The following is a 23,071-nucleotide window of genomic DNA, read 5'->3' as shown; positions in this document are numbered from 1 at the left end:
CCATGTTCCCCTACCTATAACCAAGGATGACCCTGAACTCCTGATTCTTCTGCTTGCCATCCTCGGAGCGCTGGGATTTTAAGTGTGTGTGTCACCACACCAGGCTTCCTGCCCTTTTTCTGAAGACAAAAGGCCAGAATCTATATAAATCATAATTTATGCTAAGTACGCAAAATAAAAGGGCCAAAAGGGAATACACGGGTGAATGACTTTTTTCGATTTTAATTTTCCTAACTGGAATGCTATTAATAGGGCATATGTAACTTAAATGGAGTGGCACACAGCCATGGGAGTTCCAGTGCCAATAAAGGCAACAGCACAATTGCTGGGGGAGGTCCCGGCCGCGCCCCACTGGCCAACCAAGCCCCGCCCCTAGGCAGATTCAGGCCCCGCCCCCGGCGCCGCGTTACAGCCGCTGCACAGAGAGCCAATCACGGCTCTTTCCTTCATTTCCTCCCTTTTCGGCTTCTGCCCTCAGCCAAAATGGCGCTTGCTCAGAAGCTGCCGAGGTTATAGGAGTTGCCGAAGCAGGTCCGGAAGCTACCGAGCGAGTCCGGAAGTTGCCGAAAGAGAGCAGCGGGGAAGGAGGATGGCGGATCTCATCGCAAGACTTCGGGAGGACGGGATCCAAAAGCGTGTGATACAGGAGGGCCAAGGAGAGTTGCCTGACTTTCAGGATGGCACAAAGGTTTGTGTCGATCCTCTCCTCCCTTCCCCCCGTCTCTCTTCTGAGGCGCGGTGCGCATGCGAGGCGGGAGGAGGCCGTAGGTGAGAGGTTGCGCATGCCCAGAGAGCAGCCGCCAGTCACCCTACCTCCCGCATGCCGAGCTCGACGCTGATTGGTTTGGATTTAAGTGGGAGTAAATTCAGATATGTCCACCCCGCCCCTTGGCTTTGTTTTAGTACTGCATTGGACAGGGGTGGGTGTCAGTCATCTCAAACTGGTTTGGGGGTGGGTGTGACCTCAGTGCTGTTACTGGGACCAGGAGGTTCAAAGTTCAGGCAGTTTATGAGTGAAGGCCCTTTTGAAACCATCCAGAGCAACTCTTGTAGTTTGGATGAGAAAACAGGCCCTGGAACTTGAAAACCCAGAGAAGGGTCCCGGAGATTTAGTTTTCCAGACCAAACCTCTTTGTCGACTTTCTGGTAGTCGCATTGCTTTGATATCCAGGCACCAAATTCAGGTCCCCCCTCTACGAAACACTCCATATCCCGAGGCTTCCCTGCTCGGTTGCTATAGATCTCTAATCACTGTTGTGAGTTGAGAGCAGTGAAGCCAAAAGCAAGAATTACGTGAATGAATGTGTGCCCCCTGACCAGTAGTGTTAAGCCTGGTGTGGTGAGGGATAAATGCTAGCAGGCATTTGGTGGTAGTGATCAGCTGGTCATAAAAAAGGGGCCTTTATTCTGGGCCTGGTGACACAGGCTCAGACTCTCAGCTACTTGAGAAGCTCAGGTAGCTGGATTGAAAGTTGAAGACCAACCTGGGCTACAGCATGAGGTCCAGGCCAGCCTGGGCAATGCAACCTGTCTTAAAAAGTAGGTAGAGGTAGAAAGCAGGCTTTGGAAGAAGCCTGACAAGGGGAACAGACTAGGATAAAGTAATGTAAGGGCGGAGAAATCTGTGAGCAGGGGCACCCAGTACAGGAACAGGCAGGATTAAACAGTCATGAGGGGTTCGGAAGTGGGGGCAATCTCCTGCTGGTGAGTTAGCTCAGCGGGTAAAGGCACTTGCTGCCAAGACTGGCAATGACCTGAGTTGGGTCCCTAGGACCCGATGGTAGAAGGAGAGAAGTGACTTCTGCATGCTGTCCCTTGACCTCATACGGGCACTGTGGCACATATGTGCCCCCAAACGAATAAATAAATGTAATTGAAACATTAGGGATGTGACTTAGTGGTACTTATCCAAGACATAGAGGCCTTGTATTTCATCCCCAGCAGAAGGAAAGGGGGGAAAGCCCAGCTAGCAGTGAGCATGGTACATGTTCATAGGTTTATCTCCCACGATGTTAGACAGATACTGTTGATTCAGTTTTACTGATGTGGAAACTGACTTCAGAGAGGCAGCACAGCCTTGTAGCGTGGGCTCAGCGAACCATATCCTGTTGAGATGTCAGCGTCAAGCCCTTTTCTGTCTGCCTCACTCTGACATGATCTTATCTAGAGTCAGCTTTTTGAAAGGGCCTCTTGCTCAGATTACGCTCACATCTCATTGCCCCACTGACCGTGGTGTTGGAATGGCGTTGCAGTCTTTTTGTTTGTTGGTTTGGTTTGGTTTTTCGAGACAGGATTTCTCTGTGTAGCTCTGGCTGTCCTGGGACTCTCTCTGTAGTCCAGGTTGGCCTCGAACTCACAGAGATCCCCCTGCCTCTGTCTCTCAAGTGCTGGGATTAAAGGTGTTTACCTCCATGCCCAGCTGTAGCACTACTTACAGAAACCGTCCATCTTGCCCCTCCTCCTAGCCTTGTCCCTCTTGAAAGTGACCACATCACAGCCACAGAACCTCAGTTGGATCATGTTCCACTTCTGCTAGGTGAAGAAGCCCAGTGGCTCTCATCTCAGAGTAAAAACTCAGGTCCTTACCAAAGCCTATGTGCCCCGTGGAGTTCATCTCTGTCATCCCTGGGACTCCATGGAGTCTGCACTCAGTGTTCACTCCGCCCTGTGGTACTGGCCTTGCTGCATTTGGGCACCCTGCGTGTTGCCCCACGGGGTGGCTTTTGTACCTGTCATTCCTTTGGTCTAGAACGTCCCTACTTAGTTCCTTGCCTAGTTCACTCTTTTCTTTATTCCTTTCAATTCCTCTCAGATCTCTGCTTAAAGTTTGCTTCCTTGGAGAGCCCCATCCCCACCAAACCCCCAGTTCTGTTTAATATTTAATTTGCTAAAAATGCTAAAAAAGAAAGAAAAAGAAAAAGAAAAAAGAAAAGAAGAAAAAGGAAAGAAGGAAATCACCTTCGTCCATCATAGCATAAGGTTTTGTCTGACTTTCCTTCCTGTGTTCCAGAAAGACAGCAAGAGCTCGATGGGTCTGGGGCTTCCGTGTGGTTGGCTGCTGGGTTTTTGTGCCCTGCACAGAGTGTCGGCATATAGTAGGAGCTCAGTAAATCCTTGTTGAAAGCATGATTGGAAACAGGCTCTTGTCTCAGCCCTGTCACCCAGCAGCCATGTGCCCTGGGCCACTTCTCTGCCTGTGGCCCAGCTCTCACTGAGATGGGGTAAAGCCAGCTGGTGGCCCAAGAGCTGCTTTGTCCCTTGCCACATCTTTAGAAGCTAGATTTGACCTTGCTGAGCTTTATATCCCATGTGGCCCCACAGGCCACATTCCACTTTCGGACGCTGCACAGCGACGATGAAGGCTCCATTCTAGACGACAGCCGAACACGTGGCAAGCCCATGGAGCTCATCATTGGCAAGAAGTTCAAGTTGCCTGTGTGGGAGACCATCGTGTGCACCATGCGTGAAGGGGAGATCGCCCAGTTCCTCTGTGATGTCAAGGTATCAGTCCTGGGGTCTGTGGCATTTGTCTGGCCATGCCCTATGGCCCCTGCCCTGGCTTAGCCGCTCCAGACTAAGCTGGGAGGTAGTGGCACACACCTTTAATCACAGCACTCTCTCCAAACTGCTACCAGTCTCCTGACTTGCATCCTGGCCACTGCTCTGTCTTTTCCTGTCCATGAACTAGACTCCAGCCAGGGAACTCTTTTTTTTTTTTTTTTTTTTGTAAGATTCATTTATTTACTATGATGTATGCCTGCAGGCCAGAAGAGGGCACCAGATCTCATTACAGATGGTTGTGAGCTACCATGTGGTTGCTGAGAATTGAGCAAAGGATCTTTGGAAGATGGTAGCCAGCCATCTCTCCAGTCTTAGGGAACTCATTCTTAAGTGCAAATGGCCCATAGGACCCATTACTTCACACTTCTCCTTTTTTTTTTTTTTTTTTAAAAAAGAATAAGTTATTTATTTTTATTTTATGTGCATTGGTGTTTTGCCTGCACATATGTGTGTGTGAGTGTGTCAGGTCCCCTGGAACTGAATGAAGTTACAGACAGTTGTGTGATGCCATATGGGTGCTGGGAATGGGACCTGGGTCCTCTAGAAGAGCAATCAGTGCTCTTAACTGCTGAGCCATCCCTCTAGCCCCAGAGAACTCATTCTTAAGTACTAATGGCCCATAGGACCCATTACTTGACGCTTCTGTGGCTCTTGGTCACTATTAGGATGGAGCATAATGTGGCTGTTTACATGTCCCTTTGGAGCCTGGTCCTTGCTAATGTCTCCTCATATACAACCCCTTGCCCTTACTTTTCATTCATTTCCTGTAGCCAGGACCCTCCCTCCCACTTCAAAACCAGTTCCTGTAATCATCCCTGGGAAAGTCCCCCTGACTGCTAGGGGTTTTCTTGAACTGCTCCTTTGGGTCCTCCTACCCTTATACCCTGTATGGTCAAGGTCTGGTCTTCTGTTTGGTTGCACCTAACACTATGGGAATTGGCTTTTTTCTTATCTCTTGTTTCCAAATGGAGCCAACTCAGAGCTCTATGTCCAGAAACATCTGCATGTGAATATCTATCTGCCCAGCAGCCCACCATATGCAGAGAGCAGAGGGTAGTGGGGGGAGTCCATTATGTGAATTCCAACACCCCTGCATCCTTTCTAAGGGAAGAGTTCTAGGTTAAGTCTTTCTGTTCCTATCTTCCGTGTGTGTGTGTGTGTGTGTGTGTGTGTGTGTGTGTGTGTGTGTGTGTGTGTGTTTTGTATGGGTGCTCTAGATTGGCTTGGGAACTCCAGGGATACACCTGTCTCTATTTCCCAGTGTTTTGGGCACACTAGGACTCACACTCAGCTTTTACATGGGTTCTGGGGATCTAAATGCACGTGCTTACACTTTACCTTGTAAGCCATCTCCCCAAGCCCCTGATTTTTGTTTTGTTTTGTTGTTTTGGAACTCTGTACTACCCAAGATGCTGCTGAACTCCTGGACTCAAATGGTCCTCTAGCCTCAGCTTCCTGAGTAGGTGATAATAGGTGAATCAAAGTACCAGGTAGTGTTGTTGGTTTTTTGTTTGTTTTTTTTTTTTTACTTTTTGGGGGCTTACCACCCAGCTCCCAAATAAACACATAGAGATGTATTCTTACTTATGAATACTCGGCCTTAGCTTCGCTTGTTTCTAGCCAGCTTTTCTAACTTAAATTATCCTGGTTCTCTTTAACTATGTTTTGCCTCTGGGTTTTTACCTTTCTTTATTCTGTGTATCTTTCTTCCCTTCTCACCCTGTGGCTGGGTGACTGGCCTCTGCGCCCTCCTCTCTCCTTTTCTCGCTCCTCCCTCTTATTTTTTTCCTGAGTCTAAATTTCTCTTCCTATTTATTCTCTCTGCCTGGCAGCCCCACCTATTTCTCTCTCCTGACCAGCTATTGGCTGTTCAGCTCTTTATTAGACCAATCAGGTGTTTTAGGCAGGCAAAGCAACACAGCTTCACAGAGTCAAACAAATGCAACATAAAAGAATGCAACACAAAGCCGGGCAGTGGTGGCGCACACCTTTAATCCCAGCACTCGGGAGGCAGAGCCAGGTGGATCTCTGTGAGTTGGAGGCCAGCCTGGGCTACAAAGCGAGTTCCAGGAAAGGTGCAAAGCTACACAGGGAAACCTTGTCTCGAAAAACTAGAAAAAAAAAAGTGCAATACATCTTTGCATCATTAAACAAATGTTCCTCAGCATAAACAAATGTAACACATCTTCAACTAATATTTCATAACAAGGTAGCTCCCCGTGGGGATTTGTTTTTATTTTTGGAGACAGGGTCTCTCTGTAGTCCTGGCTGTCCTAGAGCTCGCTCTGTAGACCAGGAAGGCCTCGAACTCAGGGCTCAGGGATCTGGCTGCCAAGGTGTGTGTCGCCTCTCCCAGTTCTCTGGGTATTTGAAGTTGCTGCCCTGAGCCCAGCTCTGAGATGAGCCTTGGCATGAAGAGGAGTACAGTGGGAGGTGGCGCTGGGAACAGGACGTGGTAATGAGCTTGGCTTGTGGGGTGCATCCCTAGTGAAGAAGGGGGAGGGACGGAGAGGAGCCACCAATACTGGATCTATGACAGGGGACAGCAGTGAACTGTGGGTCTGTCTGTTTGTGGGTTGGGCAGGTGCTGGATTTGGTGGCCAGAGATCATGGCAAAGCTGAAGAATTTACTGAGAGAGTAGGCTGAGAGGGTAGAAAGGCACCAGAGGAAGCTGGGCGGTGGTGGCGCACGCCTTTAATCCCAGCACTCGGGAGGCAGAGGCAGGCGGGTCTCTGAGTTCGAGAGCAGCCTGGTCTCCAGAGTGAGTTCAGGATAGCGGGAGTACACAGAGACACCCTGTCTTGAAGAACAAACAGAGGCACCAGAGGGAAAACCCTCTGAGCAGGGGTTTTCCTTGTATGGATGGTGATGGCGAGGCTTCTCTTGTGCCCAGTGAGCATGTGCACACATTGACAGAGCTCTGCTGTCTTCCTCAGCATGTAGTCCTGTATCCCCTGGTGGCCAAGAGCCTCCGCAACATCGCAGAGGGCAAGGACCCCCTGGAGGGCCAGCGGCATTGCTGTGGAATTGCGCAGATGCATGAGCATAATTCCCTGGGTCATGCGGACCTGGACGCCCTGCAGCGGAACCCTCAGCCCCTCATCTTCCACATTGAGATGCTAAAGGTAAGGCCCCTGCTGATGCTGAAGGTGAGGTGTGAGGACTTCTGCTTTGGCTCAAAGTGAGCACTGGTCCTACCTCCCCGCCACACCCTGCTGTCCAGGGTTGGTCTGCTGTGGAAAGGGTCAAGAACAGGAAAATTTCGTGGAAGCTCCTAGGGCCCCATACTTCTCCCTAGGCCTCAGTGATCACCTCTTTGAGGAGGACTGACCGTCCCTTGACTCCTTCATCCTTTGTCCGCCAGCCCATCTTTTCCTCCACAGCGGTCCATACTTGGAAAGCACTAGGGGTTTAGATGGTTCCTTTTGTCCACCTAGGCTATTTGCCATGGGACATAGGCTCTGCCAGGGCATGGGTGTTTGCCATCGTCTTCATTGCTATGGTCTTGGTGCTCCGTATGGCTGGGCCAGCCTAGGGTTTGCTGGCCAGTCAGGTTTGCTGCAGAGGACTCTGAGGTGCCCCCTGGGCTCTGCCCTGAAGTGTTCCCTGCCCTGGCAGGTGGAGAGCCCAGGCACATACCAGCAGGACCCATGGGCAATGACAGATGAAGAGAAGGCTAAAGCCGTACCACTCATCCACCAAGAGGGTAACCGTTTATACCGTGAGGGGCAGGTGAAGGAGGCCGCCGCCAAGTACTATGATGCCATCGCCTGCCTCAAGAACCTGCAGATGAAGGTAGATCCCAGAGGCCGCAGGGGGGTATGGGAGAGCCAGGGCCAGGTCTCAGTGTCTCCACTTTCCTTGTCCCCCACACCCCAGGAGCAGCCGGGGTCACCTGACTGGATCCAGCTGGACCTGCAGATCACACCGCTGCTACTCAATTACTGCCAGTGCAAGCTGGTGGCTCAGGAGTATTACGAAGTGCTGGATCACTGCTCCACCATCCTCAACAAATACGACGGTGAGCTCCAGGCCCCGTGGTTCCCACCCAGCGCTATGGGCGCTCGGGTCCAGCTCTTAGCTTTGAGATCTCCCCATTCTGAGTTCCTTCCAAGAGCCTGACCAGAGCCTCCATCCCAGAGGGTAAGGGCTGTGTTCAGGAAGTATGAGTGTTACAGTGGGGTGTGGCGGCGTTTGGGTGCTGTTCAGAGCAGAGCAAATCTCCCCATGGAGGACCCAAGTGCCAGAAGACAGGCTGGCTAGTCTCCTCTCATGCCCTTTGCCTGCCTTCTCCTTTCTGGTGTCCTGCAGACAATGTCAAGGCTTACTTCAAGCGGGGTAAGGCCCATGCTGCTGTGTGGAATGCCCAGGAAGCCCAGGCTGACTTTGCCAAGGTGTTGGAGCTAGATCCTGCCCTGGCGCCTGTGGTAAGCCGAGAACTGCGGGCCCTAGAGACACGGATCCGGCAGAAGGATGAGGAGGACAAGGCCCGTTTCCGAGGCATCTTCTCCCACTGACAGGGCCTCATTCTTTCCTGCCCGCCCTGCCCAGCCCACTGCTGCCACCACCTGTCCACCTGTCCACCTGTCCACCCCCACTGCCACTTTGCGCTTCTGTGTATATAAAGGCCTTATTTATCTCCTTGGTCTGCAGAGCTAATCCATCCCAAAGGCTGGTCATCACTGGCTTAGTGGGAGGCAAGAGATCAGGTTCTCATCCTAGTTCCTACTGGTCTGTTCTAAGGTCTCTAGGAGTATTTCTTTCTGGCCAGTACTGGGCAGCGTCTGGAGCCTCTAGTATTAAGTAGTAGATAAAGCAGGCATGACCCATACAGGCCACTGTATTCCAGCCTCAGGTCCCGTGGTCCCCTAGCTTTAGCTTTTGGAGAGAGAGATTTCCTTGGGGGGCAGGGGTGAGAAAGGCTTCAGAATAGGAAGGCATCCGACTCATAAACTCCAACACTGTTGTCTGAGGCTGGGGGCAGGGGAAGGAAGTGACCTTGGGAAAAACACTCAGGACCCTCAGGGAAAGTGGGGGGGCTCCAGCCTGGCCCTACTTCATGGCCCTGAGGGGTCCTGGCCCCTTGCAGCGCTTCAGTGTCCCAGACAAGTGGGCACTTGGGAGGGTGCAGTTGTTTATTTTTGTGGGTTCACACACTGGAAAAGCTGATGGGCCCTAGCCCACTCCCTCCTTCCTGCCCTGGGGGCTAGGTTCCCCCAACAAATGGAAATAATACTGAGGAGTAGCCATACAGGGCGTGAGGCCAGGACTGGGGCCGCAAGTCTAGGCCCCAGTCTCCACACAGTCACTGAGGCCCCATGAGTATCAATCAATAACCCAGGTCCAGCCACAGTCCACTCACTCTTCACTGTCCAGCTTGAGGCTGATGCTTCGGGTCTTGCCCCTGGCCAGGGTGGTGGGAGGTGTTCCTGGGCCCTCACGGTCCACCTGGCTGGGGCCTCTGGAGCGAAGCAGCTGGCTCTGCTTACGGAGGAAGTCCACAGGGGCAGCCACAGCATAGCTGCTCTTGGCCAGGGCAGCTCTTGGAGGTCCTGAGGGGGTGTGGGAGTGGGAGCCTGCCTCCAGCTGGCCTAAGTGGGCCACATAGCCATCTGACAGGAACTGTGGGCAGAAGGAACAGGGATGAGGGTTCTGCCAACCTCAAGCCCATAGTCCACCTTCCCTGCCCTTGCTGGGCTCCTACGCAGGACAGGCAGAATGAGTGATACTGGCAAGTGGCAGCATGGCTCAGCCTGGCCAGGAAGCTTCCTCCCAGTAGGCAATATCCCCGGACCATGAGCCAGGCACCTTGGCTCGACTCCCAAATCTGCTTCTCTCTAGACCTGACTCATCCTTAAGCTGGCATCTTGGGGAAATAACATCAGTTAGCATTTAGTGAGCACTCGGGCTTTGCCCTGAGCCTTTGACCTGCAGTAAATGATGAGACCTTTGCTATAAGCTAATGAGTACAGACAGTGCCCATCCGCAACCCACAGCAGAGGCTAAGCAAGGTCAGAGCACCTGCCAAGGCCATGGTAAAAGGATCATATCTGAGGCCTTGAGCAGTCATAGACTCTCTGACCACTTCTAGTCTGTCTACAGCAAGTCTAGCCTGTGGTCATCTCAGGAAGAACAGTTCTGGGGACCCCTAAGGCCTTACATCTGCCCTTCTCTTGTAGGACTCAGCACAATGGGTAGCCCTTAGCCTTGGCCCCAGGATTCTGTTCGCAGCCTTCCCTTGGGTCTCACCTGGCACTGTGCCTGAAGCTTCCGCACAGCACGGCCCACAATGTAGGTCTGGCTCGGAGACAGTCCCAGTGCTGCGTACACTGCAACGTCTTTTGGAGACCCATATCCAGCCACGATGTTCAGTTCTACCTGTGGGCGGAGCCATAGGGCTGGGGGCATGGCATGCATCCCCCAATTGCTATTTCAGGGGCAGCACTATTTGTGAGGAGATGGGGCAAGGTCCTAGTCAACACAGCTCAATCTCCCCTGTTTGCCCTAAGGACCACAAAGACCTCTTTAGGTTCAAGTTGATGGGAGTGGGACCCCTGTCATGTGCAATGGGGTGAGGGCAGGGTGGGCCCATTCTCAGTCACAGTACCTCTTGCACCAGGCTCTGCAGAAACATAGCTTTCTGCCGCAGCGGGTCATGGGTGAGGCCATCGCAGAAGGAGACAACACCATGAGGGAAATTGTGCTGTGACAGCCAGGCCACCACTCGGTGCTTTTGCATGTCAGGCCGGCCAGTTACGTACACGATCAGGTAGCCTGAGTCCTGCCAGTGCCTGTGAGATGGAAGCCAGTCAGCTCCACAGTCCAGAGTGATGACCAGTCACGGTGGCCAGCAGGGCTGCAGTTCCTACCTGACCACATCCACAGCTCCAGCGCGCACCTTGGGGTCACTGCCCATGATAGAGACACTGGCTGTGAAAGAGCCATCGATGCTGAAGACTACGGCCTCAGTGCCTCGGGCAACCACAGTCAGACAGCACTCGGCATAGGTGTGGTCGCCCCTATGGTCCAGGGAGGCGTGAGTGAGGTGGGGCAAGGCTGGCAGAGCCCAGCCCCACAGGAGCCCAAGACCTGCTGCTTACCTGACTACCATGCGCACGGGGTAGACGCCGATGCCCAGCGCACGTTCTGAGGGCACTGGGAAGGTCAGACGGCCTGAGCTGTTGGTGACCTCAGTGCCAAAGTGGATCCACTTGCCTGACAGTGGCTGTGTCATGACATAGACATCCACCTGAAAGGATGGCAAAGGGCTATGGGGGCAGGGCTCTTGTGCACCATTTTACAGGCAGGTGAGAACAGGCTGGCTGGGCAGAGAGGGCCCCACAGATCATCTGTTTGGGAAAGGTAGGAAACACCAGGAGCATGGGCATCTGATCCTGACCTTCTCTCCAGTGAGTGTGACCACATCCAGTGGTCCATACATGAAGCGTCCATTCAGCACCTGGGGACGGCCCTCACATACCACTGTGTCACTTGCCCGATGGTTGGAAGTGACGTTCTGGTGTGAAAGAGAAGGTAAGCTGGGACTGGATAAGGATGCAGATGTAGGGGTGGGGTAGGGGTGGATGTGGGAGCACTCTCAGGGTGGGGCATGAAGGAGGTAGGACTGCTGTGGGAGACAGGGGAGGAGCATGCGGACATCCATAGACCCACATGAAGCCTGGTGTATGTGTGGGGGAGTGTTCCAACAGTCAGAGCTAGGGGAGGGTGAGCGAGGATCCAGACGGACAGCCTGGGCTCAGGAGAGGCAGGCAGAGGAACCTGAGGTTTCCAGGGGCAGAGCGGAGGCAAAGAGGGTATGAGGGGGGACCCTGAGGGTGGGACTTAAAGAGGATGCCGGGGAGATGCTCAGGTTGGCTCCTGGCATCAGGGCACATACCCGGATCTTGACCTGCGTGCGTTTCCGCTGCCACTTCTCTCTGGGGAAGGCAGGGCTGTAGATGGACGGTTCCTCACACTCTGTCAACTGTGGCTGCTCCTTCTCAATGACCTGCTCAGGACACCCAGTAGGAAACACTAGCCCTCTTCCATAGTCCTAGGCTTCCTGGCTTCTGGCCCACATCCCTGGCTTCACTCACCTGGCGCAGAATGAAGGCTACCACGTCGGCTGACTCCCAGTAGCTGGCGTGGAAGAGGTGGGGCAGCGTGACCGTGGGAAAGGCGGTGAGTGCCTCGGGGCAGTACAGTGAATAGTCGATCCGCTTGGTTCCCCACCAGCGTTCCAGGACTACACAGCCATGGTGGGCAGCGAGTCAGGGTGGCCTGCTGCCCACTGCCCATCTACCTGGCCTATGGGGACTCTTCCCTCCCTCCTTTCCATCTACCTAGGAGAAGGTGTGTACTTTATGAAATGATACTGTCAGTCATCCAGACAGGCTGAAAGTGCAGGCCAGTAGCTGGCTGACTTACTCTTAACCACCTCACTGGTGGTGCTGGGGGCTGCTGGCTGGGCTGTTGGCTCATTGCCTAATTCATTGCCCTTCCAGAAGGCACCACTGGCCGAGGTGGGCGTGGAGGGCACCATCATCTCCAGCTCTTCCAGGAAGAGGCCCGAGTGGGTCTGTAAAGTGTCAGCTGGGGAAGAGGAGCACCCTGAGCACCAGGCTAGGCCAAGTTGCCCCCAGGTCTCTTCTTCTAGAGGCCCCAGAATAACTCAGCTCCTGGGCCTCTACTCTCTTCCCTTCTAGCCTCTGCTTGGCTGAGGCTGAAGATTTTCAGGGGAGGGACAGTGTTGTCTCTGGTTATACCCAGTAGTCACCTACCTCCCTATCAGAATGCCTGCTACCCCCAAAACATGCAAACACATACTACATGTTCCCCTCTAGTACATGGCACCAAGTACACATGGAGGCCATGGTGCAACCTTACACACAGGCACAGCAGCCATATGCACACTGGCATGCCAGTGTCCCTCAGTCAGCTCTCTAGATTAGTCACCACTGGCTCCTACTTGACCCCACATCCAAAGGTCCTAGGAATCCTGACTGCCTATGGGACAAAGGGAGGGGTCCTTGTACTTGGGAGAGGTGACATGATAAGTTACCTATGATTCGGGGGCTACCTCCTATCTCTTACTGTTCCTGTCTCCCCTTAATTTTGGATAGGGGAGGAGGAGTTGTACCCAGCAGCAGGGATGAGCCATCTCCTAGGGGGAACTTCTGGTAACGTGGTACAGCCAGGGGGGCGATGGCCTGGAACCTGGTGGCCAGCAGGGGCTCCAGGCGGGAGGCACAGGGGTCAGCGGCATGGAAGAGGTTGTAGATCTGTTCGCAGGCTGGACGCATCTGAGCCACTGTGTACCCAGAAGATAGAGAAAGGGAGGGGTTTCGTTTGTTCTGTTTTGAGACAGGGTCCCTACAGAGCCTTGGCTGTCCTGGAGCTCACTATGTAGATCAGACTGACCTCCAACTCAGAGATCTGCCTGCCTCCGCCTCCTGAGTGTGGAGATTAAAGGTGTGCGCCACTCCACCTGGCCTGAGAAGCAGGAGGTTTAAGCCAGGTATTGCATGCACGGGTCTCCTGGCCAAGCAGCAGTGGAGCCTTCAGTGACTATGTTTCAGGATGGAGCACTTCCTGCATGTGGGCCCATTATTTTTTAAGAATTTCTTAAAGTTTCTTTTAGATTTATTTACTGTATGAGTGTTTGTCTTGTATGTATATATATGTACCATGCACGTGCCTGATACTCAGGAAGGTGAGCTCTGTGACTGAGTTACAGATGGTGTTGAGCTACCATGTGGTTGTTGGGAATTGGACCCAGGTCCTCTGCAAGAGCAACAAGTACTCTTAACCACTGAGCCAACTTTCCAGCCTTGGGAGCCCTTTCTTATATAGAATACCTTCCCCCTGGAAGTTCCTCCTGATCCACTCTGGGACACAGCCTTGGCATATCCTTCCCGGGCCTTTCACCTCCCAGTTTCTAGCCAGGCTATGACTGACTGCAGTGAGGAAGAACAGTAAGAATCCCCCTGTCTCAGGTGAGCAAGCAGGGCTAGCAGAGATGGGAAGAAGCAAACAGAAGCAGATGAAGGGCAACCCCTCTAACCCAGGGCTCACCTTCCAAGGCGGGCATCACAGTTTTGCGTAGAGCCAGCACCAGGCCCAATGGGGAGCCAAAGAGGAAGAAGCCTGAGACCTTGAAGTCCAGGCGAGCAGCGTTAGTGGCACCATCAGGAGCCTCGGAACCAGCAGGAGGACAGGAGGCTGTGCTTGCCCGACGGGGATCCCCGGTGGAGGTAGCTGTGGAGGCTACCTGTAGGCTGTGGAGGAAGAGAAACTCAGTGTATTGCTTCTGAAGTCCAGCCTATGCGCAGGGCAGGGCTTATTGGGCAGGGATGTCACCTGTTCTGAGAGCCATCAGGCTCAGGACTGGCCATGTCACCGGAGGTACGCTGAGTAGGTAGGGCTGAGGGTTCTGGGCTAGCACGACCCAGTACCTCTACCCCATCCGCCAGTGGGTCTCGTACTGGGCCAGCCTCTGGGGAGAGCATCTCATTGTTCTAGAAAGAACAAAGGACAGAAGCATCCTTAGGCTTGAGACTATATGATTCCTACTTAATTTGGAAGTGAAGAGACAGGCTTGGGGTCGGGTCGGGCAGAGTCCTAGAGGAGACTCAACTTTGTAGCTGGGCCCCTGCCCACATGCAAAGAGGCCATATTCCACTGGGGCAGAGACCTAGAGATGGAGAAAACCCCCCTCCTGAGGAGGCTGGGTTTGGCCACACTGACCATGCTCCCACGGCGGCTGCTGCCCCGACTCCCTGTGCCTGCACTGGCACTGTGGCAGAGCGCATCAAAGCCCAGGATGCCACCAACACCATCTCCGATCAGCACCACCTGGGTGAGAAGGTGGTACAACTGAGAGGCTTTGCCACCACCCAGGTGGGGCCACAGCTGCACGGGTACTGGACGCTTCCTGGGAGCATGTCTAACCCCTGACCTGCCCGCAGAAACCCGTGCCCTCCGATGAGCGCAGGAAGGCTGCATAGGCCTGGTTGGTGCGAGCGATGACAGTGGCCACAGCACCCTGGTAGCGGGAGGATGAGGTGGCCAGCAGTGGCAGGGCAGCCAACGGAATGTGGTCCTGGGAGCGGGACAGGCTATCCCCATCATGGCTGTAGGGGCTCAGGCTGCAGGAGGAGAAGGTGCGGTGGGTGGATAAAGGCCTTCAGTGTAACCACTGCCACCAAGTCCCCTGGGCCTGCTAGCAAGCATCCTGTTGTGGGGTGTCAGACCTGGGAGGCATATCCAGGCATGATGGTGCACCCTGTGACCCCCAGCACTCTGGAGCAGTGATTCTCAACCTTCCTAATGCTGAGACCCTTTAACAAAGCTCATGTTGTGGTGACCCCCAACCATAAAATTTATTTTATCGCCAATTCATAATAACTCATAATAATTTTGTTACCACTATGAATCGTAATATAAATATCAGTGTTTTCTGATGGTCTTTGGGGGTCGCAACCCATAGGTTGAGAACGGCTGCTGGGCTAAGAGGATTCTCACAAGTTGACCTACTTGAGCTATAATGAATCCCAAGCCAGTCCGGGCTGGAGTGAAACCATGTCTCAAAAAAGCAAAGTCGGGGGTTGGGACGATGGCTCAGCGGTTAAAAGCAGGGTTCTACTCCCAGCACCCACATGGCAGCTCACACCTGTCTGTAACTCCAGCCCAGGGTATCAGACATCCTCTTCTGGCCTCTGGGCACCAAGCACTCATGTGGGGCACAGATATACATGTAGGCAAAACACTCACACACATAAAATGACAATAAAAGCAAAATCAAACAAACCGATACAGAACTGGCCAATACATGACCAGGACTGATTCAGGTATGTGATTCCTCTCCCACCCACAGGACCTTCCCAATCTTAGAGTCCCCAATAGATGCCTGCCCCTTAGGGACCCTGTGTGTGCTCCACCCTTCCACTCCTGGCCAGTACTTGGAGACAAGGGCATAGGCAGCTGCACAGATGGGTGGGCAGGGCACCAGCCGGAGCGCCACGTGGCCCAGGGCCTCGGGGAAATGGACTCGGGTGACGGCCTCGAAGGCTGTGCTCAGTGTCTGCACATCGGCCTGCTTGGAGCTGGCGTCTCCAGGGCCAGAGTCCAGGATGCTGCCGCTGTGTAGGATGAGGAAGAGGGCGTGCACAGAGCATGCCTCAACCCCTAGGTCCTCTGCTCCATCCAGGCCCTGAGGAACACAATGAAGTAGGAGGTGTCAGATCAGGGGCCAGTCAGCAAGTGAGCAGAACATGGACATAGAGTAGTTGAACATACTTGCCTCTGAGTCCCTGGGAGCTCGGGCCCCATCGTCAATGCCTTTGGTAGCCATGATTGCAGGATCTAAGGCAAGGGAGAGCCAATGAGGGGGACCAGAGGCCACTGGGATCCGCTCATTGGCACTCCAGGTACCCTAGTCATGAAGACTGCCTGATGCTCCCTATTTACTCTTATCCAAACCTCCAGGCCATTTTATATTCTAGGCTTTTCTTCATGCTGGCCCTGGGATGTTGTCACAAGGTGTCTGGCAAATTTCTCATCCTGACCCATCTGACATAGTAAATCACAGGACTGGGATTTAGTTCAGTGGTAGAGCATTTGCCTAGCAAGCATAAGGGCTTAGTATCCTACCTCCAAATAAAATCACAAAAGACCAACAAAACAGTATCAGCAACCACCTCAAGGGAACAACAGAGCAGCCACGAGCCACACAGGGCTATTTATATTGAAATGAATTAAAATGCAATATAAGAGTGGGGCAGTGGTGGTGCACAGAGGCAGGCGAATCTCTGAGTTTAAGGCCAGCCTGGTTTGAAGAGCGAGTTCCAGGACAGCCCAGACTACACAGAGAAACGCTGCCTCAATCAATCAATCAACAACAACAACAAAACCCCCAAATCAACAAAACAAACACATTTTAAGTCACATGGTGCTAGTGGTCACCACATGAGGTGGCTCAGACCTAGAACGTTTCCAATGTCTTAGTTCTCTTGAACAGCATTGGTTCAGTCCTTTAAGCCCCAGCATAGACATCAGTCCCAACAGAAAGCCTCCCTCAGTACCCAGGAATCTCTCTGGTACCACCTGGACCTGCGACTGCATTTTTCTCACCCATCATTCTACCCTTTATCCATCCCTTTGCCCTCTGAGTGTTGATGAGAACTCTCTCCAGACTGACACTCCTCAGGGCTGAGCTGTTCTGAGTCCCTGCTGCACCCAAGGTGCTGGTGCCTAGTGCCCTGAGATGAGGTCTTTACCTGGTACCCCCTCTACCTCAGTTGGGGAGGCAAAGGCATCGATAAAGTCATTGGAGTTCCATTTGGTCATCTCCTTGGGGAAGACCTCATCGCTGTCCGAGAAGCCTTCTGAGGGGACAAAGGGTTTGTGTCATGGATTGGGGTGTCTTAGGTACTCTCCAGTACCCCCTCCCTCCATAAATATCGCTTCTATGCTGACCGTGGGCATCAAAAAATTCTTCCTCGGAGCTGTTCTCCGAGTCTCGGGCAATGTTCTGCATGCGCCACTCCGACAAGCTCTGTGGAGACACACCACCTGCAAGACCACCTAGGCTTCAACTTGGGAGACCAGGTGGGGTGAGTGGTTCCCTCCCATCTCCGGTTCGGTTCCTGTACCCCAGCCTCACCTCCATGTTGGGATGAGTAGGAGGAACGTGAGGATGAGGACCACTGCTTCCCAAAGCTGGCATCTGGGGAGGCATCAGGACCAGGAGGGGCCTCAGGCCCATCAGGGGTGCCAGCACTGCTGGTCCCAGGCCGGGCCTCAGTGCTGGGTTTCCCAGGAGTCTGGGCCTCAGGCCCCTCACTGCCAGTGTTGCACTTGGCCATGCGCTGAGCCAGCATGCGAGCAGTTTCCTCCTCCAGAGCCCGGATGTCAGCCATGCTCAATTCTATCCACTCATCTTGCCAACACCAGGCCTGGCGGTGGGCCCGAAGCATCACCCTGCGCAGACCTGCAGATGCCCCAGGCGTCAGAACCATGCCTCCCACCACCATTTCCCTACCATTGCAGCCACATGCCCAGTCCACAAGGTTAGGTAATGGCTCCCTTAAGCATACAGCCCACCAAGAACCACACGGTAGAGCAGGGCCTGTGCTATCTAGGGGGCACAGAGGAGACGGGGGCACTTGTCTCCCTGTTCTTTCTTGTTTCTTTGGACTCTGAGCACTGACCCCATCACTCTAGCAGACAGGATCAAGGCTTGTGGCTTGCTTTCAGCGGCTTCCTGCTGACTTCTGCTGAGGAGCTAACAGTTAATTAAGGTGTTAACAGTTAATGAAATCATCATGGTTAATGAAGGTGTTAATAGTTAATGGAAATTTTGGCAATCTTCAGAGGGTGGAGTGAAAGACAATACCCATTCTGGGATATTTTCATCTTAAGGAGAAAAATAAAGTTAAGAGACTCCAAAGAACCTAAGACGTAAAGTAGTAACAGTTGAATTACAAACCTCTGGGAGGAGATGCATTAGCATCCTAATAGAGGTTCTATGTTGGTGATTTTCATTTTCTTATTTGTACTTTTTGGTCTTTTTCCAAATGCATAACAGGGAGTCTGAATTACTCTCTAAACTCGGTGTCCTTATCTGCAAAATGGGAATGATGGTAGAGCCCTTCTCATAGGGATGTCATGGGAGCTAAAGGAGACCCTGCAGTATGCCGACCCCTCAGCACTGGCTGTCACTACCCTCGCCTCTTTCTCATGGCAGAAAGGGACATCAAGGTGCTGAGATGGCTCACAGCTTGCTGGAACAGCCACAGGGGGTCAGTAGCGGATGAAGTACAACCCAGACTATGGAACTCTAACACTTGACAAGTAAGCAGAGCTGGGTAGCAGCTCTGGGGGTGGGTTGTGGGGAGGTCGGTTCAGAACTGGGTCTTCAGCATCAGGGCCACAGCTGTGACCCTGGGTGCTGGGGAAAGGAGGACGCCCCATGGAAAAGGGTCATGGAATCAGTGCTCCTTAGCCTGCAATCCTCAGCCAATCCTGTGAGGGCTGGTGACCCTCCTGAGAGCCTCACAGTATTCCCAAACTTCACAAAGGCCACAACATCTTTGAGATCAGAGACAGCACGGGCCTCGGAGACCATGCTGCCAACTACTTGCTCCTAATTCTTTCAGGTACCTCAAAGCAGGCTCCCTTGACTCCTAGCCAGGACTCCTATACTATTGCTCCCATCCCCCCTCCCACTCTGTGTTCTACCCTAGATGAAAATGACGGCTTCATGTTGCCATGTCCCCAACGGATGGGAGCATTCCTGCTTCCAAACATGGGCCTAGTGCATGCTGGGTATTTCCTATCTGGATGCTCACCGACATCATGGATGAACTGCTCAATCTTGGCCTGCATGCCCCAGTAGCGGAACTCAACCTTGCACAGCTTATAGGCGCACATGAGAGGTCCTGTCTGGGCCGCTGTCCGTGCCCAGTCATCAGCCAGTGGCCCTCGGCCGGTCTTGACTGAGCGGTACAGCCTGGGGTCCTCTTCTGCCTTGTACTCTCCTGGGGCTACAGCATCCCGCACGATGTCAATGGTGTCTGAAGAGGTTTCAGCCAGCACTGAGCAAACCAAGCCCCTTGTCTAATCTCTACTCCCCACCCCACCCCAAGGGTTAGGAGGAAAGCCTTTCAGAGATAGGAAGGTGAGAGTTAGAAATGGGGCTTGTCCCGAGACTGCCCGCTAAGGCAACAGCAGCGGGGGCCCAAGAAGGCCTCACCCAGGATTCTCTGTCTCCTCTCAGCCCCACTCAGGTTGAAGACGTTAGGCTGCTGCCCCCCATCAGGCAGGTAGTAGGTCTCTATCTCAATGGAGAATTTCTCCACAAAGGGGCAGGTGTACCTGGCAGAGGGCAGTATGAACATCACTGCTGTGTCCACAAGCATTGTTCCTTAACAGCCCTGAGCCTGTGCCTACCTCATTCACTCACCGTGTCCGAGTGTAGGGGTAAGCATTCCAGGATTCCTCTTCTACCTGCAGAGCAGCCTTGGGCAGCAGTGCCCGGAACCAGCCTGGGATGTGGGAGCCCACGTGGTACACCTTGTGTGTGTACTGTCCGCTGCCTCCAGGCCCATCTGTGTAGGGCCGGTTGGCCAGGATCTCCACACCGCTCCCCTCTCCACTAGACTCCTCCCGGCTCTTTTTCTGCAGTCCAGGACAGAGGATAGGGAACTCAGCCCCCAGCTTAAACCCTGGGGTTCTCAGCTTGGTTCTAGTTCTTTGCATAGTCTTTTAAAAAAAAAGGTTTGTTTATTTTAAGTGTATGAGTGTTTGCCTGCCTATATGTATGTGCAGCACATGCTTGTCTGGTGCCCAAAGAGGGCATTGGATCCCCAGAAATTGGAGTTGCAGTTGATTATGAGCTGCCATATGGGTGCTGGGAACAAAATTCAGTTTCTTTGTAAGACCAGCAAGTGCTCTTAACTCCTGAGCCAGCTCTGCAGGTCCCTGCAACTTGCTGAGGTTGGGATCATAGATTCTGCCCAGTTCCCATAGGGTTCTATAACCTAGAACTTGATCTGGTCATTGTTTGGGATGTAGACTTGCGATTTGTTGACAAACAGAACCTCTACCTGCCACAGCTTAGGCTGCAGCAGAGGAAAACAGAAAACAGGAAGTTAAGTGAGTGCTCCGAGGAGAAGCACGACCAAGGGTAAAGAGCTGGGAACTGAATGTGTAAGATGGTCACAGAAGATCTGACCGAGAGGACAACATGACCATGGCTTGCAATGTGTGTGTGTACACAGGGGGCTGGAGCCAGGTGGGGGACTCACAGCAAAGTTTGTGCAAGCTTGGTAGTAGAGCATGATGAATACGTTCAGGAGTAGCAGCAAGACCATCTCTCCACAGACTTGACTTGCCCCTTCCCTTTGGGACCTTATTCCCAGCTCCTGTGACATCCTTCATAGTGTGAGGGCCTCCAGCTGTCCTTTTATAGCTCTTAAGCCTTGAAGTGGTTCACTCAGCCCCACTGAGGTGGGAGGTAGCCTTCTCTACTGCTAGAGTCATACTCGACAGGTCTGGGGGACAGCCCTGGCCCAGACCCCTGAAGCCCTGGTAGCTTGTCTTGATTCAGCATCTTTCTCACAGCCCAAGGCCAGATGCCTTTCCTCACCATCCAGTTCCTGCCTGCCCAGTCCCTGCCACAGTTTGGGGCCTGATCTACCTGCCACCCTTCTGATCTCCCGGAAATGCTAGGATTCTACACTTTCCCCCAGAACCTCTTCCTGCTTAAGCTACCTACCATCTAGTGTCCCTGGCTCCCCAGTCTCCTCATAGACTGCTTTCCCTTCCCCCACGGGATTAGATTCTTAGGATTACAGGAGACCATATGTGGGCTGTGCAGGCTGGGCATTTAATGGAATGGAAGCACCCGATGGCCTTTCTTGCCCTTCTGCCCCCTGTCCCTCCATTCTGCTTTAATATCCAAAGGATGTCTTTTCCTCTTCTGGGCTACAGAACCCACTAACGGGACTGGTTGAGGGGATCCAGCGGGACTAACCCCCCCCCCCCCCCCCCCCCCCGCGGCCTGTGAATTCCTGCTGCACTCTATGAAGCACGGCTCCAGTACCGCCCTCCCCACCGTTCTCACCTGGATCATGTAGAGCTGGGCCACCTGGTACTCGTCCAAGCTCATGGGCAGCAGGATGTGGTACTCCTTGATGAGCATCCTGAAGATGCTCTGCTGACCGCGTGCGGCCTCCTCTCCTCCTAGCGCAGGGTACCGCGCGGCTGTCAGTGCAGGGCGGCGGTGCGCGATCCCGAGCCCTGCACGCCCGCCCAGGGGCTTGGGTCGTGGAACCCCATGCCCGGGCCCACCGCGGAGGAGGCAGAGGCGAACCCAGTGTTGCCTCCCGTACCGCCGGAGCCCGGAGCAGCAACGAGGCTCAGAGCTGACCTCTTTTCCACGCAGCCCCCGCCCCCCCCCCGCCCGCCTGTCGTCATGGCAACCGCGCACTGACGCGGGCCCCCCAGAGCTGCGGACGCGGGCCGACTCGCCGCAAGGCCAGCCTCGCGTCTTCACCGCGGCCACGTCCAGCGCCCTCCCCAGACAGCATCCCTCCGAGCCGCGCCCGCTTTCTAAGACCAGAACCTTAGGGACCCGCCCCCTTCACCACCACTTCATCCCCCGAAGTCCGTGGGGTTCCCTATACCCCACTTCCAGACGTCCACCTAAACCCTTGTCCCCTAAGGTATCTCTCAGGGGGGCGGCCCCATGTGCCTCTGCAACTCTGCCAATGCTAACTTACCTTTCAGTGCCAGATAAACCCCTCTGCACCCCCCAAACCTGCCTTCACCACCCTAGTGGGTACCCGGGTCCCGAACTGTATCCTGGGTTCGCGCCGACTCTCCACTCGTCCTTGCAGCCACCCCATCATCCTCCCACGAGGTTGCCCATCCCGGGCTGGCGCAGGAACCGTCTCTCCGGCCTCCGCCCTGGGAGGCCCGCTCTGCCCACCTGCGCCCCGGCCCGGCGCCACAGTTCCGCTGCAGACACCCCTCCTACCCCCACCTTTCACCCAGCGGGCGGGCGAGAGGCCCTCTGTCCCCACTTCCCTCTGCCCCGCGTCCCAGGCGCCAGGCGTGCTCTTGACCGCCGGCTCACCGATGTCCCCTCTCACCTCTAGCTTCTGGCGGGCGCCCCTCACCCGGCCCGGGCAGGGGCGGCGGGCCCCAAGGTGGGAGTCCGTTGCGCCCCCAGCCCCGGCCTCGGATTCCAAATGGAGCCCGACCCTCCGGAGGCGCAGAGCGGGCCCATAGTCCCGACCTTTTTCCCCGGTCTGCCCGCCGGCGCCCCTGCTGTCCCTCCCCGCCGCGTCACTGCGGCCGCCCCGCCCCCTTCCTGGGCCCGGCGAGCCCTCCCCACCCCGGCAGGGTCGGGGCAGCCCCGCCCGCAACGCAGCAAGGGCAGGCCCCTGCCTTCCTTCTCCAAGGCAGATGGGGAAGAGGCCGGTACCCAAATGCCACAGTTCTTTACTTCTGTGCTGTCTGGACACCCAGAGGATTCTTGGTTTCATTTCCCACCCTGGCCCAGCCAGGGCAGCCCTCCTGTGTGTGTTGAAGAGGTGGAATTTGACATGGCTGCATCCCAAAGTTAGCCAGGAACTGGTAGCTCTCACCTTGACCTAGGGTTGGGATTTCAGGGTCACCTAGCTAAATACCCAGGTAGAGGTCTCTGTCACTGCAATTCTCTGGGCAACCCCTTAGTGGAGCCCCAGTTCTTCCCTACTCATGGCTGCTGGGGTCTCAAATTTGGCCGCCCATCTGAGCTTCCCCGACTGTACAAAGGCCAAGACACCGAGGCTGGCTCCCGGAGCCACACCCAGCCTGGTGGAAGTTGTCGGGACAGTGGGTAGCAGCATCGAGCCAAGGTGCTGGGGGAAGGGAACATCTCCCTGCCTCCCGGAGGAGTTAAGAAACCCGGTCTAAGTAGTGCCTTCCAAGGACAGTTTAAAGCGGAGGGTAGTGTAAGGG

At 54.2% G+C, this 23,071-nt stretch overlaps 2 protein-coding genes across 4 annotated transcripts; one reads left to right on the top strand and one right to left on the bottom strand.

Annotated features, from left to right (window-relative positions):
* The first annotated feature begins 443 nt into the window (after positions 1–443).
* On the top strand, positions 444–8,207 carry LOC118592229 (aryl hydrocarbon receptor interacting protein). The gene is made up of 6 exons (XM_036201038.1): positions 444–688; positions 3,322–3,501; positions 6,499–6,687; positions 7,181–7,357; positions 7,442–7,583; positions 7,874–8,207. Exons 1-6 carry the CDS (start codon positions 590–592, stop codon positions 8,077–8,079), a joined length of 993 nt encoding a protein of 330 aa, XP_036056931.1. The 5' UTR covers positions 444–589; the 3' UTR covers positions 8,080–8,207.
* A 472-nt stretch (positions 8,208–8,679) lies between these two features.
* Positions 8,680–22,435, bottom strand: Pitpnm1 (phosphatidylinositol transfer protein membrane associated 1). Of its 3 annotated transcripts, none has more exons than XM_036201020.1 (24): positions 22,219–22,435; positions 21,189–21,307; positions 19,527–19,741; positions 19,317–19,438; positions 18,913–19,137; positions 17,226–17,552; positions 17,039–17,134; positions 16,840–16,947; positions 15,864–15,925; positions 15,523–15,773; positions 14,520–14,709; positions 14,309–14,416; positions 13,922–14,079; positions 13,637–13,839; positions 12,702–12,872; positions 11,990–12,154; positions 11,659–11,807; positions 11,460–11,570; positions 10,962–11,078; positions 10,663–10,811; positions 10,432–10,581; positions 10,170–10,353; positions 9,812–9,940; positions 8,680–9,184 (listed from the first exon to the last, which is right to left on the bottom strand). In XM_036201020.1, the coding sequence occupies exons 2-24, from the start codon at positions 21,264–21,266 to the stop codon at positions 8,921–8,923; spliced, it is 3,732 nt and encodes a 1,243-aa protein (XP_036056913.1). In that variant the 5' UTR covers positions 21,267–21,307; positions 22,219–22,435; the 3' UTR covers positions 8,680–8,920. The 3 variants fall into 3 exon arrangements, with proteins under 3 accessions (XP_036056913.1, XP_036056921.1, XP_036056925.1); XM_036201028.1 differs by having other exon boundaries at positions 16,840–16,944; positions 22,219–22,416; XM_036201032.1 differs by lacking the exons at positions 19,317–19,438; positions 21,189–21,307; positions 22,219–22,435 and having other exon boundaries at positions 19,527–19,619.
* Positions 22,436–23,071: the final 636 nt, after the last annotated feature.

Source organism: Onychomys torridus, chromosome 1 (assembly GCF_903995425.1).
Source record: "Onychomys torridus chromosome 1, mOncTor1.1, whole genome shotgun sequence".
Taxonomy (NCBI): domain Eukaryota; kingdom Metazoa; phylum Chordata; class Mammalia; order Rodentia; family Cricetidae; genus Onychomys; species Onychomys torridus.
The sequence above is the reverse complement of the archived record's forward strand: the minus strand, read 5'-3'. Positions and strand labels throughout refer to the sequence as shown.